The sequence below is a fragment of the Syzygium oleosum genome, unplaced genomic scaffold (assembly GCF_021117445.2).
Source record: "Syzygium oleosum isolate NSW1041296 unplaced genomic scaffold, Sole_v2.1 Sole_v2.06, whole genome shotgun sequence".
Classification (NCBI taxonomy): domain Eukaryota; kingdom Viridiplantae; phylum Streptophyta; class Magnoliopsida; order Myrtales; family Myrtaceae; genus Syzygium; species Syzygium oleosum.
The window spans coordinates 169227-187727 of record NW_026607490.1 but is presented as its reverse complement, the minus strand read 5'-3'; the positions used below and the strand labels follow the sequence as shown (position 1 = coordinate 187727).

The 18501-nt window shown below is 39.2% G+C and overlaps 1 protein-coding gene across 3 annotated transcripts; it reads right to left on the bottom strand.

Moving 5' to 3' along the window:
* Positions 1-217: 217 nt before the first annotated feature.
* On the bottom strand, positions 218-17468 carry LOC115689705 (probable manganese-transporting ATPase PDR2). Of its 3 annotated transcripts, none has more exons than XM_056312573.1 (22): positions 17326-17468; positions 16653-16915; positions 15986-16078; positions 12801-12997; positions 11410-11482; positions 11110-11282; positions 10854-11025; positions 9967-10071; positions 9779-9889; positions 9592-9678; positions 9320-9502; positions 9140-9190; positions 8933-9058; positions 8158-8237; positions 7707-7815; positions 7281-7409; positions 6288-6353; positions 6126-6197; positions 3502-3653; positions 2658-2769; positions 2462-2578; positions 218-1623 (listed from the first exon to the last, which is right to left on the bottom strand). In XM_056312573.1, exons 2-22 carry the CDS (start codon positions 16899-16901, stop codon positions 508-510), a joined length of 3573 nt encoding a protein of 1190 aa, XP_056168548.1. In that variant the 5' UTR covers positions 16902-16915; positions 17326-17468; the 3' UTR covers positions 218-507. The 3 variants fall into 3 exon arrangements, with proteins under 3 accessions (XP_056168548.1, XP_056168547.1, XP_056168545.1); XM_056312572.1 differs by lacking the exon at positions 17326-17468 and adding an exon at positions 17106-17319; XM_056312570.1 differs by lacking the exon at positions 17326-17468 and adding an exon at positions 17124-17319.
* Positions 17469-18501: the final 1033 nt, after the last annotated feature.

Sequence of the window (18501 nt, the reverse complement as noted above, 5' to 3'; positions counted from 1 at the left end):
TGGTGTTGATCCCACGACACCATCACACAGAGACTTCACCTTATATTCACAATAGAGCATCCATATCAAAAAGTCCAACAAGAAAATCACGAAAATTTTGATTCTATTGAAACATACGAGAAATCTGCATGCTGAGCAACTGTAAATTATACTCAGGAGTCACCACAGAGCCGATAAGTACGGTTTGGCCTTAGAGAAAAAAGGGGACAATACGATCAGAAGAAAAGAGCCCATATCCTCTTTGTGTTTGGGCGATCTTTCGTGCATCTCCGTGGCTGTTGATTAGTGAGGTACAATTGGAAGAGAAAATCCTAGATGGGAAAAATCATTAAAGATCCAAAAATGTTCTGTACCACATTACAAGAGAAACTATAGGGAGTGTGTGGGCGACAAAACTGGCACATAAGGCCAATCAAACTTCTCCAGTGTTTTCAGCTGTGCCATCTACTCTATATGTCCAAGCGACTGGTGTAGGTCATGCCTTCCACGCTTGCAAGGTCTTTTCCCTCAGAGCTGCTTCTTTTTGTCTATATTAGCAGCGGCATGCCTTTGCCGTTTCCTCCAAGCGGGGATCTTCCCGGGGAAAGCCCACCTCAACAATCTCTCCCACGAGTAGCAGGTCAAAAACATAATGAGAGCCCAAAGTAATAACTTATCCCTCATCCCAGGTGGCAAAGGCACCAATTTTAACCCGTCATTCAAGTCCCTGAATATATCAGACGTGATGACAGTGAAGAATCCAACAGCAGCCAAAAGGGCATACAAGAAGGGTTTATTCTCAGAAATGCTCTGGTTGAATGGATGTCCCATGTAATTCACGGCGAAGGTCGCCACCTGGAGCATCATGTTCACCATGTAAGAAACTGTATTCACCAGATTGGGATGAAATTGGGAATCTGGCTCAATGCATTCCTCAGGCATGTGCCTTTCGGCCTCCTTCACAGAAGAAATCAAGAAGAACAGATGGATTGCAAACTGACCCAGGAGGGAGAGGAGGACATAGGAACAGAAGACATTAGGGTGAGGTCTTTCGGCTGAAAGAGTTGGGAGGGGCCTTGCATGTGAGATGAACAAGAAAAAGGCGGCAGTAAATACCCCACTGATTGTAGCCTGCACATCACCGAGCTTGACGCCATCCAAGTACATCACACTCAGCACATATGCTGTTGCTAGGCAGTTCAGACCAAGTATCTTAAACATTTGCAGCGTGGTGACCAGGGTGCTGCGTCCCTGACGAATTATGTCAGTGGTGGGGGCAACAGACGCATGCTTTGCTGTAAAGGGTGATGCCATTGAGGCGTCGCCAAGCTTGACAACAGGAGCTGAGCGACCATCTGGATCCTCATTCAACTCATCCATCATCTTCTTTAGCTTCTGTCGTTGTGCCTCAGCAGCCGTCACATGACGATTAGCAATTGGCTGACCTGCCGTTTCTGACCTTGTGACAGCTTTACTCTTTGAACCTTCTCCATTCACATTTACATTTTTTCCTGATGATTCAGATGAAAGCTTGGATTTCTTTGGTTTCAAAGATTTTGAAGTTTCATCTTTTGAAGACTCTTTGGAAGTACTTCCACTTTGCTGCGGAGGAACCGCATTCAATAAAGCAACTCCCACGTGGGCCTATAAAGACATAAGCAAACTTATAAAATAAGAGTAAATAAGGCGCAAAACAATAACACAAATTTAGCAGTGATACATTTACAAAACAAAGAGAGAAACCTTGCATGATTCAATTTCAAAATAAAGGAAAGGATAAGGCTCGAGATGTGCAAGTGGGTGGGGGATCTGTGCACAAGCAATGTGTCCCTGTGCCCATGACAGAGAGAGAGAGAGAGAGAGAGAGAGATTTCTTTTCATTGAACTCTTTCCCCGCTGAAGCAGAACCCAAAAAGCAGATCACAGAAGAACAGATAGGGTGAAGGCCATACTAGCTTATCCAGTCAAACGTTTCTTTTTTTCTTTAAGATAAAAGTGGAATATGGACTTCCATTTCAAGTAACAATTCTGAAATGGACCGTAGTCAGAAATGAACTCTACCGATTTAGGCAGCATCATGTGTGAGAACTTTGCTATGACTTGGCAATTATCAGGTAGATAGTCAAATAGTTAAATTTTCCAATCAACTTAGTAAGAGCACCAAGTATCTTTTCTATTAGTTTATTTAGAATCTCAAGCTTAAGAGGCTTTAGCTTAAGATGTTAGATTGACCATGGGAATCGAGACAAGCCAAGCTTGTGACTTGGATATCGAGACAAGCCAAGCTTGAGTTGGTCTCAAACATGAAATATCGAGCTCTATTGAGCTTTGGTAGATTATTGAGCCTCAAGTTTAAAAATAAAGATGACTGATGAGTTGCAGTTATTGTGCTGCTTCATCAGGTTCAACCCTCTTGTACCACCCGTGAAACTGTACATAAAAAAATATCCAGAAAGTATCTGATCGGTGAACAGTACACTACCTGCTTCAAAGCCCCAACATCATTTGTTCCATCTCCGCACATCAATGTCATCCTTCCCACTGATTTGAATGTGGTCATGATGAGTTCTTTTTGCTGAGGAGCAACTCTTGCAAAAACCTGAGACAAATGATATGATACAATTAGATAAATACAAGATGCACAAGTTGTATCGCAGATTCACAGAGTAAATGGTAACCTTAACATAGGGGATGACATGAAGAATAGCATTTGTGCGTTGTAACATTTCGATGCAGTCACCTCCAATACAAAGATCATGGGTGTCTGACAAAGCTTCAACTTCTTTCTCACTGAAGACAAACACATTTTCTCAATTCAAAGAGAAACAAAATTCAACTTCACATCTGAATGAAAAGAACAGACTTTCATTTTCATCAGATTCTTACCGGAAAAAAATCAAATAAATACAGACGTCCACACACCCATCACTGCAAAAGCACACAAGAATCTATATACGTACATATACAAACATGTGTATGTGTTAACGTGCGCGCGTGGATTTAACATGTGTACCCACAGAGAGGAAAACACGCATCAATCTTAATAGAGATTAAATACATGGCAAAGGAAATAGCATATTACCACCAACAGAAAAAAGGAGAATGGCATCAAGTTATTTCACCCACAGACCGAAAAAAAAGGAGGAAGAAGAGGAAGATATCAAGGAACAGCAGCAATCAGCAATGTGAAATGTTTCTTCTCCATTTTACTCAAGTTCTGTTTCCTTGCTCTACCACTGGCTTTTTTGGTGAAATTATAATATGACACAAAAGAAGTGGCAATGGGTGGGAATAATTTGTGCTCAACTAATAAGTCGGTGGATAAATTTTCATCCATTTACATGAGCTAGAAATGCTTATTGACTCTATGGAATCAACTTCAAGTATGCTCTAAACAACATCAGGATGACAGAGGAGGACGACCAGCAGCAACAACTATTATCAAATGAAACAAAGTATTCCAAAAATACATAGCAGCAATTACAAGGTGAAACATTGAAAGAAACCGGTCAGGTAGATTACCTGTAACGATGTGTGTCCATCTCATCAGGTGAAATCCACTCATAGCCCGTGGTGCTCCTAGCAGGAGTTAGGATCAACACAGGTTTTGAGATGATATGAACTTGGCCCGCAACATGACAAGCAGTCAAAGCTTGGTCACCAGTAATCATTGCCTAACAACAAGAACAACATTAATGACAATACACCAATCCTACTCAACATGTACGAGATGGTTAGACAGCAACCATTCATATTTAGTGGGGGTCTTGCTCCCCTTAATATTCTCACGTCTGTTTGGTACCCTTTTCTATTAGTTTCACCCCTATAATTCTGCGAGCTTTGACCACACTACGTTCGACAACCTAATTCAACATCATTAGAGTTGAAAAATTCAATTTCCTACATGCCTATGACTATTTCATGCATGTCTCACATTAAACAGGTACAATTTCCAATTGTAAGAAGCCTGGTTCCACCATTGACGTTGCACGAGAGGGTAGGTACACGAGCCAATCAAACTTGACTCATCAGATGCTTGAGATCAGCATATTTTTATTAAGTAGAGTCAAAATTTGAGGAGTTCAAGTAACAAAATCAATCGAGTTTCAGTGTGGTAATACCCAACTTTGGGTGGCTCACAAATCCAATCAGGGGGTTGGATTGAAATTAAGCAGTCCGAGTCTAAAAGGAATATTTTGAGACCAAATGAAGTACTTGACCCAAGTGGCCAGTAAGCTTAATTCCAGTACTACTTGACCAAAATGGCAAGTAAGCTTAATCTGAGTAGCTGGATGATGTTAAAATTAATCACACAGAGCGAAATGACATTACATGCACATTTTATTCTACTCACAAATCTGAGTTGGAGCAACTTTCACATTTAAAATTTATCTTTTATAATCAAGTCAAGTGAGCTTAAGCTTGAGCACATACATAATGCATCAAGTCAAGCTCAAACTCATGAAATTGAGTTTTATCAGATTCAAGACTAACGTAAACCCTTCAGTTTTCCTTAAGTTGGGCCAAGTTGGAATAGTAAACCAAGCAACTCTGCCCAGAGTAAAGAGAAATTCGGGGTAAGTGCAGCGCAAGTGCCATAACTTTTGTACGGAGGACACTTAAGTGCCATTAACTTTATTTTGGCTCACTTGAGTGCCATAACTTTCAAAAAAAAGATCACTTAAGTGCCACTTGCGAGCTGGTCGTGAGGGCCCGAAATCGCGGCTTTTCCGGCCGAACCATGACCTTCCCGGGGAGGCGAGCACCACCAGCTTGAAGAGGGGGTGTCGGTGAATTATTCCATGGCCTCCGTTCATCTCAAAATTTCCGTTTTAGCCTCCATTGACGAAGGTAAAAATGCTTCGTAGTCACACATTTATCGAGCCGATTTGTGAGACTACGAAGCATTTTTACCTTCACAACTGAGGCTAAAACGGAAATTTCGAGACGAACGGAGGCCATGGAATGATTCACCGACACCCCTCTTCAAGCCGGTGGTGCTCGCCTCGCCGGGAACGTCATCGTTTGGCCGGAAAAGCCGCGGTTTTGGGCACTCACGATCAGCTCGTAAGTGGCACTTAGTGATCTTTTTTCTTGAAAGTTATGGCACTCAAGTGAGCCAAAAAAAAGTTATGGCACTTAAGTGTCCTCCGTATAAAAGTTATGGCACTTGCGCTGTACTTACCCTAGAGAAATTCACTACCAGGCACCAAGAGTGCCAACACATTTAGAAACAAAGCTCAATGTCAAAAGAGAGCTCATTTACGAGACAAGGAATCCAGAGTACCAATCAAAGCTTTTATATCCAATAGCAAATCCACATTGTACCAAAGTGTTCCAAACCGACCAAAAATATGAAAAAGGAACCGGGGAAATCCACTTTATCATAGGACGAGGGATTTCAAAAACCTGCCACACATACAATTCTTGCTCAGTAGACCCTTCATGACCCCACTTAGCCCACTCTCAGTTCATTGCCCCCTACAACATTATGTTCTAGCTCCATCTATATAGGCAATGGAAAATGGTAGCATTCCCAGATGCATTTCCATTAACTTACATGCGTTCACCACCGACGTAAGACTCTCATGGAAAAAAAAAATATGACTTAACATATTCAAGCTCAAGCATTCGGCAAGATAAGCCTTGCTCTTTTTCTTTTATTGGTCGTCAATAAGCCTTCGTTAGAGGCTGAGTTGATTTTTTGGAGCAGGGGGAGGAAGATACAAATGGTTAGTGATAGCCACATACTATGTCAAGATTCCGAGGAGTCAGATCTAGATTTTATGCAGACTCTTTAATATATCTGTCTCGATCAAAGAATCTGACTTTCTCACTATATGCAGCGCACTAGTCATCTTCTAAAGGAAAGAAGTGATAATTCAAGATAATTCGGGATACTAGGTGTGACGAGTATGAGTTTACTAGTCAGTTTGGGTATCCAATGACATTAATTGTATAAGTGTGGAGGTGGGTGAAAATGGGTTAAATAAATCATTTGAGTCCCATCCATATTCAAATTAACTTTTCCTTACTTTCACGAAAGACCAATTATAACTCTAAAGATAAATTCGATACGGTTAAGTCAAACTTATAAGTATTTAATAAATATCATAATTCAATATCTAACACAAGGCGTTTCTAACCAAGTCATGTGATGATGCTTTGAGCTCAGACAAAACCGTGGCTGAATCTGCTCTGATAGGACAGTTGAATACCTGCAACGCGAGAAATAGACCAAATCAAGCAAGGAGTCACAATAAACCAGTATAAGTGGAAAGAAGAAAAAGAAGAACTTAGTTACTTACGGCAAAACCAGCAAATGTCAGACCACTTTCCACCATATCTCTCTCCAAGTTTCTAGCCTCGCTAACCTTCACACAATTAACAGGACAATCAGCATGAAACGGAGACCGCATAAAAATGTTCACCGCTATTTTGGCTCAACAGAAGCAAGTTGAAAGCATTTACAACAAGCAACAGGAGTTCTTCATTTGAAGTATTAAAGAGAAAAGGAACAAGAGTTTTTATTGTTCTTCCTCCTCAAAAATGAGATTGCCATGCTTCAAAAGACCACAAATTATGTGACGATCCAAGACCCCAATAATGTGTTTCTTACAGGTCCCCAAATCAATCTTAAGCAAGGTTTAACAAATGCAAAGATGCAAACTGTAGATACACTTTCGAAAACTTAAATTAGTGGGAAGGTAAGATTTAGAGTATATGTGCTTGATAATTCGGTGTAACCTTCAACAGGCTGTAATCTTCAACATGTATTTGACTTTTTTTATGTCCAGCTCCTTCTCTCAAGGTTAGAGCCCTTTCCTTATTCAAGAAAAAACAGGATGAAGGGCAAAAATCTTAAAATCTGAAACAGAATTAAATGGATAATTGTTATTGAGATCAGCTTCCAGAACTTCCATAGAGATCAAAGCGATGAGGAGATAACTTTATAACTACAAGATGATTCATTCTTATCCCATTCACCAATTCCTTCTTAATTTACTCTTTCGCGCTTTAATTTAGCCAGTACACATCTCAAGTTGGCTCAAATGAAAGTAAGCTGCCATTTATAAAAATCAGTAGTACAACATAACAGTTTTCAGGTTTTATTGATTAACACTCCGCTTGTACAACTCAAATGCAGCTCATAGGAAGCTTCAATCCCCAGCAGTTAAAAAATAAATCAAATATATGATACAAAGAAATAAATAAGAACTCTGCAGGTGGGCCAAAAGATGGCTGGAAGTGCCTTGTAAGCAAGGGCAAGAACAATGCAAATGAGCCAAAAGAACACTTACTGTCATGTCTGGAAGTGCCTTGTAAGCAAGGGCAAGTACACGAGAACCCTGACGTGTGTATCTCTTGTAAGTCTCCACATAATATGGTGGCAAGTCAACCAGTCTATCTTGAATTGTTTCTGGTGCGCCCTAAACAAATAGGACATATATAATTCATCAACTTTGAGAATCTCAGCATGCTACATCATTTCTATGGGCTGAAAACGGAAGAACACTGATCTTCAAGTGGCCAAAAAGCAAAAGTTTTCCGTAGGAAAGCACAATTTTTCTCTCCAATATACTGTTCTTCCTTGCAGAAAAAATTCTTAAGTGGACAAAGAGGTTCCTGTACTAAGGTGTCAGTGCCAGCTAATCTAATTTGCACATTTTATCTATAAGCATACATTCATACAGTCCTTGGGATATTAAATTCATGAGCAATAATACCTTAACAAAAGCAAAAAATTCCTCTTGAATACGAACAACAACTGCCATACGCTTTAAGTGGGAGGCAAAGTGATGTCTCTGAACAATCTGCACAGCTTCACCACCTCCCCTGCATAAGAAAAAGAGATCAGATAAAGGCTTAATATGTGCACAGGAACCAACGGAAGAACAGATAAAAGAAATGACATGCTTGCCCAAAAGACAGATTCACCTTTTCTATCAAATAAATCTATTTCAGTGAAGGTCTATTAATATTAACGGACCATTATCATCAACTAAATCAGATACATAATTATATTCATGTTAATTTCGAATACCATGTGCTTAATATATGCAAGCCCACCAGACTTCTCATAGTTGTCAATAGCTTAAAATCATGTTATGTTTGAGAAATCAAATCCTCCAAGAAAATTTGACGAGAAATTTCAAACCAATACACAACTCAACTCACTTCTTCGGCATGGCCTTCTCATCAGATTTGTAACTCCAGTCTATTCCTTTAAGAGCAGCCTTCTCAAGAGGATCTCCTACCTATAGAAGCGATGAACCACAAAAACGAAATACGCATTAGATTACATCATTTTCCTTTGACCCTCTTTCTTGGGAGGGGAGAGGGGGAAACAATTGGCGTAGCATTAACAAGACCATTTTAATATGTGCAAAAGGGCACTGGTTTAGCCCAACTGTATATATATGCACTCTTTTTATTTTAATCACTTATGCTACAAGGGACCTATTCTTGCCACCTCTATACATATCCCCAGAATTAGAGTTGTTACCTCATTCAAAGATGCTCCTATAGACCTTTTCTTCTAAAAGCTAAGATACTCATATGGACTTACTTCACGTGAAAGAAGATTTATCCAAATACCACACAATAGCGACAAAAGATCAGTTGAAACAATTTAAAAGCTTCAAGTATACTTGGCGTTCTCCATGGACACCAAGTATCTACTCAAGTGAAAAAAGAAGAAGAGGAGCGAGGATAGTATTGCTAGAAGTCAACTAACCTATCCTCTGAAGTCTGAACCATATTCCTTCAACCAGTAAAATGAAGATAAAATTTTACCTGACATAACAAATCCAAGGACTACTTCTGGTTGAACATCATAACATAATGTAGTTGGCTTGCATGCCGTACATTTTAACCTCAGGATGAGCATGCAACCTCTAAGCATTTAATTAAAATCAGCAAAAAGGTACATCATCGATCTCTACTAGCATACCAGCCTGTTGTCCACGAACACCAATGCATGACAAGAAGCCAAAATTTCCAGGGCACGAACTGGCACTTTTGACATATCAGATTCCAAATCTGTTCTTCCAGACAATCCACCCACTCCACAAAACTCCTGATATAAGAATAAACAAAGAAGATGTAACATATAACTTTTCAAACAATGACAAAGACTTCTTTCTTTGCTTCAATATACCATGTCATCCGATGTAAGTGTTCCGGTCTTATCAAAACAGCATATATCAACCTGCAAAATAGAAGGTTTAAGAAATTACAAAAAAAAATCTTAAATTAGCAGTCAGATGATCCACATTGCCGATCGTCTTCAAGCCCATTAAAACAAATAATTGACAAAGGAGAAATGGGGATTGTCTACCTTCCCAGCAAATGGAATCCGAAATGGTTCAGTACAATATATCCCGCGACGTGCCAGTGCAATCAGCGATGTATTAACAGCTATCGACAACTCCATTGGCAATTCAGGAGGGATAACAGAAGTAATAATGAGTGAACAACTAAGGAGAAGCTTATACTTGCTCCTGGTGGGATCCTCCAATCCCTACACCAATAGTATAACAATGTCATCCACATAAATAAGATCAACATGCACCAGAAATACTTTATAAAAGTTGATGAGGATTTCCTTACCTTCTTAAGTACATAACCAGCAGCTATTACTGCAAATATTACTAAGAAACATATGAACAACCCACTCTCCCAGCTGTTCGCAGTGACCTGCAATATGCATAAATAATTCATCTCAACATATGTTTACAAGAACATCACTCCACATAGTTTCCAATCCTATGTGATGGTTTGAAATTCGGAAACCTACCCTCTCTGTGGAAAATAAAATTGTTCGCATCAGCTTTCCCTGACTTGTTTCAAAGCCTGTCCTCAGAACAACGGCTGGGCAACCGCCATCTGGAGTTCTCAGAGGAAAAGTCTGACATAGATTAAAAGACGCGAAGGGTAAGCTAAGACTTCACCATAACCAAACTAAAAAGACCCAGAAGAAACTACCTTATCAGGAGTATGTTGCAGTATCTTAGTCCCACCGAACAAGACATGGCTTTTATCTCGCTTCACAGACAACTTCTCCTCAAAACCCCTACCCGCTACAGAGACCTGCCCAATCAAACCTAACAAACTTTATGTGTGTTTACTTCCGGTACAAACACGGAATGGCTCCAATCTCCATCATCCATCAGAATGCAGCTAATTCACAGATGAATACATCCTCAAAGTACAAGAAATAATTACCAGTTTTAACATTTTAATGACATAATCCTACAATTTAGCCAAACAAAACCCAAGTTCTCCATAGTTATCAACCTTATCAACCTTCCATACAATCTGTACCTAATAAAAGTACATTTTGCTGATTCCATTAACAAAAGACAAAAAGAAAAGAAAATATATTGTCAGCAACCCGCTGAAAAGAGTCAGCATTATTTTTATGGTCAAACAAGCAATCCACTTCAAACCAAATAGATGAAGACCAGCAAAACACAGAAATCCAAATCCACAAGCAACTGCAATCCAGATAAATAGCTAGCCATTTTAAATTAAACCTTCACAAACTATAATCTTGCTTTAGTTATTAAGATAAACCAATCTTCAAATACTATACTGGAAATTCAATTACAAAGAATCAATTTCACACGCCATAGCAGTCCTGAAGAAATTCAGCAGGATCTGGCTTAAGGAACTTTATAAAACCAAGAAACAGGATTGGAGCAGTACTTGTTCATAATTGAAGATATTCTTGACTTGCGTCCTCCAGTAAACCACAAATACAAGAGGGCAAAGGGCAAATGCAAGTGAAAACCCAAACATAATGACATATAATGCAAATGACGACATAACAAGCACATACGATCATAAAGACAACTAGAGAAGAGAACAACCTTCCATTGAGGAGTAGACTCGCCTGTAAGAATCGCCTCATTCACAATAGCAGTACCAGCCAATATAAGCATGTCTGCTGGAACAGACTTGTCTTCTCCATTCAGGCCAGAAGAGCGCCCAATTGAGACGATATCACCAGGCAAAAGGTCAGTCCCTGGTAGTTTCACCCACCTATAAGCAAAAGCATCCGACAGATTATTATTAATCAAGGAAAACCAGCAAGAAAGAAAGTCCAATTAATGAGAAGATACGTACTTGCCACCCCGATGCACCATTAAGGTCTGGCCATCAACTCTAACACGCCTTAGCTCAGTCAAAGTTTTTAACCGACTTTTTGCCATTGTAGACTCAAACATGAACAGCATGAACAGGGTGAACAAACTGTAGTACCAGTATTCATCCAAACACCAGAGCCCTACGCAGAAAACCTATAACAAAAGGCAATCGCATGAACCACAAACAAGAAAACTACTACACAAAGGAAATGCAGCGGCATCATATATGTTTGTCGTTTTTTTTTTTAATTGTGTGTGGCGAGAGAGAGAGAGGACAAACCTGAAACACAAAAAATGGTTCCATGCAGTTCTCTTTCATTAATTTCTGAAATGTAGGTTGCGGATAATCAAATCTGCATAGAGGAAAATAGTGGAGTATAAATCAATTAAAAATGCTAGAGATGATGCCTCAACAGAAAAATCTTGGCCAAAAGTTAACATCAGATTGATATGACAGACAAAACAAAGCTCATGCTCAATCTGCACACATGGGTGGGCACATATATAGATTTCCGGTAACCTTCTTCTGCAAGCCAACAGGATATGCATAAAATGTGTTAACGGTACATGCTATGCTAGGATTAGATATTCTTTAGCTCTTGAGCTCCCTTTTCCAAAGCTCTATATCCATAAATATGCATGACCAACCCCATACAGCACCCGAAATAGTGAATTGAAATATTTATTGCTATCTTCTTCATGGCAATAGAAACATTTCATTCAACCAATAAGAAAATTAACTAAAACCAATAGAACAAGCAATAAACCAGACAGACATCCAGAAAAATTTATGAAAATGAGTGAAAGACTCGAGAGGTTTAACAATTGCTATATGACTGAAAATATAGCAAGACATGCTGATCCACGAAGTATCTTAAAAATTTCATTTGCTCAAAAAGACTGATAAGAGCTTAACAAAAAATTTCCAAGTTTGCCCCTAGCAAGGGATGAGCACCTGGGGTCAAAAATGACCGATAACTCCATCTGAAAGACCAACAGCTTCTATGATAAAACTAAAAAATAACTGGCAGAATATTCTAAACGCCATTAACGGCCTTCCATTGGAAAGATTTAGTAGCCCTTGTCTTCTGAGTATTTAGTGAATTTATTACCAAATCTAATTTATAAGTCAAAGTAATTGGTGTCACCAGACATGCTTATTTTCATTAGAAATTGAACATTCTATTTTCAACACGTCATGAGTTATCCAACAGGACCTAAGTTTCTCATGTCTGAAGTGATCTATGCAGGTAGAAGCAAAGGTTCAAGCAGTGTCATTCTAGCAATAACAGTCCGAGTATAGACCAGCAGCTAAAAGTCACAAGCTATTAAATTATCGAAAGAACAAGCAAACCATGTTATGTTCAAGTCCTCTATTGCTCGAGTAAGCCACGTTATGTTCAAGTCCTCTATTGCTGATTAAACACAATAGTGATAAGAACAAAAACACAGTCAGGCCATAATTATGCATAGTTTAACTACACCAGAGCTCCTGAATAGTCCTTGATACCTTATTCACATAAGAGCAGTGATGATGCTGCTACATACAAGCATAACCAACCCCCTATGCCACCCCACCCATAAAAAAAATAAGAAAAAGAAACAAAACTACACGCACACAGAGCAAGATTCAACAGGGTAACTCAATACAGATTCAAAAAGGCAACTCACACATTACGTCCCCATTTGTCTGTGGCTGCAGCAACTTTGGCATCGGTACCATGGCCAGTGTTTTTCAGATAGTAGCCAAATGTTTCCTTGGTCGGGTAAGGAAGCTTGCAAAAAGTTTTATTTTCTTTAGAGAATATGAATCTCTGCTTCCTAAAATCAAAATAAATTTCCTCCACGTCCGAAGATGATGAACCTGCCTGTCATGCAAGTATAGCAACCACATAAAAACCGCGTAAAGAAGAACAAAACAGTGTTGAAAGTTGCTCATAGCGAAAACAGCGCATTGGAGACAATTTGGCAAAAGTTGAAATGGAAAGCACAAAGAGAGATAAATGAAAGCACATTCTAGAATTTTCAAACTAGAAAGCACGGAAGCCGTCCAGCTAATAGCATCGCTTAGATTGATGTGGTAACTCCACGCCTTCAACTGGCTTAGAGAAACAACAACACATTAAAAAAACCGTCATGGTCCCTGCAACCATATGTTCCATCCAACATATGAAGGATGAGCTATGAGTATGTTTCCTTTGAGACAATTCCTGCATACAATCATGTCCTTTGCATCTTTCAGCATACCACATTAACCTCCAGCTTTCTTGAAAACCAATCTAAACATCCAATGCAACCTCAAAGACATACGACTATATTCTAGAGATTCCCTGTAAGTGCATGTAAAACACTAATCCATGATGATAACACTTAAAGCCAAATCTTGTAGAAGTCAAAAATGCTTTTTGGGGCTATCAAATTTGGTAGGACTAAATTTCCAGTATGAACATCAAATGATTGGAATCTTTCACTCTAACTAATGGGTACAGCATCACAAAAGTTAAAACATATCTTTCTGGTCCTGCCGATGAAATTCAATATTGACCATCCACAATAAGACTTCCCACATCTCGCATGCCCACCATCTTCAAGTTCAATTCCGCAAGGACAAACAATAATCATTTCAATTGATGTGGCAAAGCTCTACATTCTCTATTGAAAATTCCATGGCTCAATACATCAACCTACAGACATCTGCCAAGCAGGTCTAGTGCCATATAAAACTAAGGAACTGTCTAATGCTTTATGAAGTCTCCGTTGCTATCCAAACTTCATTGTCTAAAAAAATACTTGAACATGAACATTAACTCTTGATATCTTTTCTATGAGGAAAAAAAAAGATACTGTGAGATAATTTCATGGGATAAATTTGCTGCTATATATTAGAAGGATCTTCTAAACAAAACAAAAATCAGTAACAATTGGCCTGTAAAATTATATACTGCTGATATCGCCATATATTTAACTAATAGGTTAAAGCAGATTCTATAAGCCAACCTCAGAGTTTCGAAATTGTTTCAACAAGGAACTTCCAAATGCCTCGTCATTGCTATATGCTAATCATAGAATGGTCAATGGTTATGAATCGAGCAATCCAGGTCCAATGTGCAAACTGGATATAAAAAAGGCCTGTCCTCGTGTATGTTGGTACTTTCTCTTATATCTTTTGTCGGTGAAGGTTAAGGGGAGAAGTTTTTGCATTTCCGAACAAACTTCCTCAGATCTATCAGATTGGGAATCCACACATTTTAAAAGTTTCGAAGACCTCCAGTACGGAAGTACTTCGTCCTCTTTGGACTGCAGATACAGGAAGGAAGAGGAAGAGAGCAAAACACATATTATGAACTGTTCTTTGTAGTAGACATCAGCCTTCTATAAAGAACTTGTGAACAATTAAGGCATAAGATAGCGAAGACCTTAGCATAATATTGCTCCTTGCAAATGGAAGTTCTTGGCTTGCTCTTGAGCTGTTCTTAAAATCTTCTTCCTATTAAATTTCAGATGGTAAATGGAAAGAGAACTTGAACAAAGTTCCATCCGAGACTATGGTTTGAGAGATTGCTATTAGATTTCTCCACTCCCACTTCATTCCTTATATCACAGAAGTTAAAAGAACTGTATACGGATTTCCTTGTGGAATAACATGATAAGTCACAAAAATCCAACCAAAAAGTTAAGGTAATCTTGTAATCAGTTGAATATGGGAGGTCTAGCAGCCTCAATTTTAAAGTTTTTAAAGATGACCTTCAAATGAAAAAGTGAAACTGAGGCACAAAACAGCAATTGTTGGAAACCAACAAAACATACGGTGTACTCTGATGGGTAGCTTGTTAACATGTCCCTTACTTATTATTGAGAAAGCTGTTTGACAGGAACAACAAAGGAATCTGCCACCTCCTCTGAATCTTTTGCTGTTTAAGCAGAGAAATGATAGCAAGCTGAAGTTGGCTTGACAGAATTGTCAACATGGTCAAAATCCGCACGAATTCCTCAATACATGTGCATTGAGCAAATGGCTCCTGTGGTTTCCTTTATACAAAAAATAATAAAATCCAACCAGCAGATGAGAAACAACTTATTCTTGAAAGAAAAACGCCAGCAAGCACCTTAGGCCCCAGTTGTTAAGGCACATTTTATGCACTAAGAAGTGCGTTTGATGTACTCATCAAGTTATAGAGAAAATGCAAGCTTTCTTAGCTAGCTCTTTTGTTGTGTGTGAAAGCAAATGTCTTTGCCATCCCAAAAAATATTGAAGAACCTAGAATTGCTTAACCAGTGATGAAGAACCTACTGTGATTGAGTAAAGGCCATGGTTGAAGCACCCTGAGATGCGTCTTACTCAATTCAACAACCCACCCAAAATAGGAGAACTAAGACAGTTAAGAGAAAAAGCATTGGGAAAGCATAAACTATCACCAATGCTCTTTAAGGATCATTGTATTTTTTTTAATCTTCTACCAGCATACTGGAATTTGCTGCAACATTATTTCTCTAGTGAAATTTTCATAAAAGCATGCCCTGCTACAGCATTTTAATTTGGTTTCATATTTTCTCATATACAGCTGACATTGACCAATGCCAATAGAGCTAGAAGTATGTCAACATTGATATATTCCTACATATTTTTCCAACTTGTAACATGTATCGGCACTTCATGGGATTTTCACATCCACTGTTGCCTTGTTGAGATTCTATTCAAATCACAATGCACAATTCACCTATTTCAACAGTCCATCCTTTGCTCAACATCCACTTCTAGTGAGCAACAATCATAATTTCATAAGAAAATAATTGCAGCTATAGTTAACTATCACATACCTATATCCTATGGTTCTATGAATAAGATTCTAACTTACTAGTTTCCGAAAATGAAGTGGCACAACTTCCTTAGAGCCGGAAAACTTTGCCGGAGTTATTTTGCACGCATCAGCATGATGTATATCGTGTACCTGCAAACATCGAAAGAATCACCAATTACAAAATCAATTAGTCCAAACCACATACCACAGGCAACTGAAACCCATATTTCCACCAGAAAAAAGCACCGATCATGGGAAACCTAATCTAAGTTCCAAGAAGTTGAAAAGCTCCTTATGAGCTAGACAGTATTCCATTCCCCTCAATTTACCTCGTTTGCTCAATACTTGCATCAAGAGTGCATAAAGACAGATGACAGGTTCTCATGTGTGTATATTTTCAGCTCCAAAATAATTTTCTCTCCATTAACAATTCAAATGCTCTCTTGAGAGAAAGTCAAAAACCAAAACAAACAAAGAAGAGACATCCAGTGTAAAGGAGAATATACATGCACATGTCCGTCCACGAAAATTATACTGTCAGCACTAAGCGACTGAATGATTTCGTAATTGGGTTTTCACCCCCTTTGATGCTCTTTAGTTCAATTACCTCACTTATCTAAAAAGAAGTGATCGAATGTTTTCCTAAGCTGTCGGTATGGGACTGCAAAGTAATTTAATGTTTTCATATTCACAGCCCTCCTGAGATCATAAACTAACCACTTACCCTGCTATATTGAACGAAGCATTTGAAATCCACCGACCAGCCCGTGAAGAGCAAGACCAGAATGTGAAGACCAACAAGGCCGCCGAGCACGATGGCAGCATCCGCAAAGTCTAAGCTAGGGACGACCGCGGTCACCCAGAGGGCGTACAGAACGGCAGAGGGCCAAACATCCAGACGCCAAGTCCAGAGTTTCCTCCTCAACAAGTCGACATTTTCCACAGCCTTGCCGCCCACGTGGAACCTCGACATCTCCGATCCCGCCGCTGAGCGAAAAGAGATGAACCCATGATCACAGACTGAAGAGGCATCACAAGAAAAAAAAAAACAACGACATCCCCAGGAAACAGTATTCCCCGTCAATAAAGCGAAAACCCGCTTCGCTCGAAGCAGGGAAGCATCCAGTTTCATGAGCAGAATACTTAGTAATTTCGAAGCGAACGAAACTGCACGTACGAAGAAGAATGACAGTACCAAACTGGGCAACGAGAAAGCCAAGCGGAATCAAATCTAGGGCACTAGTGAGGGCAGCGAAAGCGCGAGACCGATCCCCCGTACCCGGAACTGGGTATCGGTATAAAGAAGCAGCAAATTCGACAAGGAAACGGTGGAATCGAAGAGCGTAGCAACAGTGAAATCGAAGAGCAAGGGGGGCGAGAGAGGGAGATGGGCGTACGCGATCCGCGGGCCAAGGCGATGATGGGCACTAGGCAAGGCGGAATCGAGGAGGAGGAGGAGGAGGAGGAGGAGATCCTAAAAAAACCCTAGATCAGATCAGTGTTGGGCGAAGAAGTAGAAAGGATTCGATCTCTCTCTCTCTCTCTCGTTCTCGATCCTATTCGTCTTCTCTCTCGACTTGATTTTTGCTTTTTGCTTTTTGCTTTTGCAGTATTAGAAAAAAAATAAAAAGTAACCCAAAGTTTCGACCTTTTTTCTGTGCAGCGGGTGCTCCCCCTCCCCACTGGTTAAGGTTTTAGTTTTGTTCCCCTTTTGACCCAAAAAACACAAGCTTTAGTTTCCCCCTCCTCCTTCTTTTTCCTTTTCCCTTTTTAGAGACAATTTTTTTTTTCTTTTTTCATATAGCGGCCAACTTTCACGCACTCTTCCGTTTTTTTGGATCTGTCGTATCTCTGACCCTTCTCTCTTTCGAACCTTTAGCTATGCTTCTTTGTATAGCGTCGGGTCGAATGCACCTATGATATTAGAGTCTCCCCACCTCACGATTCGCGCACCACCTTAACTCGTCTTGTCTTCTAAGCGATCTCAAGGGCACGCTCCTTCGTATCCGCGTATTACATTCAGAATTTTTACGCGTGAAATATTCCCAACAATATTTTGACCCCAATATCACAAGAAGAGAATGGAACTCTCTCATCATCTGCATCGACACCTTATTATTAAGAAAACTATCTCCGTAAATGAAAGAAATTATTTTTCAAAATTCTAGTTTCACTTTAATTGTTCTTAGGGATAATGACACAATTGGTCCATAAATTTTGATCCAATAAGCAATGTGGTCTCTAAACTTTAATTGTATTCAATATGATACATGAAGTTTAGCCTAATGTGCAATATGATCCATAAACTTTTAATTTGTTCGATATGGTCAATGGACTTTTGGTATATGTTCAATATAGTCCCCGAACTATATGAAAATGTTCAATACTGTCATTCCATTAATTCAAGATCAATAACATCATTAAACATTTTCATATAGTATAGGGATTAAATTGAATATATACAAAAAAAAGTTCAGGAACTACAATCCATACTAGGCTAAAGTTCATAAACCATATTAAATAAATTAAAAGTTTAGGACCACGTTGCATATTGCATCAAAATTCATGAATCA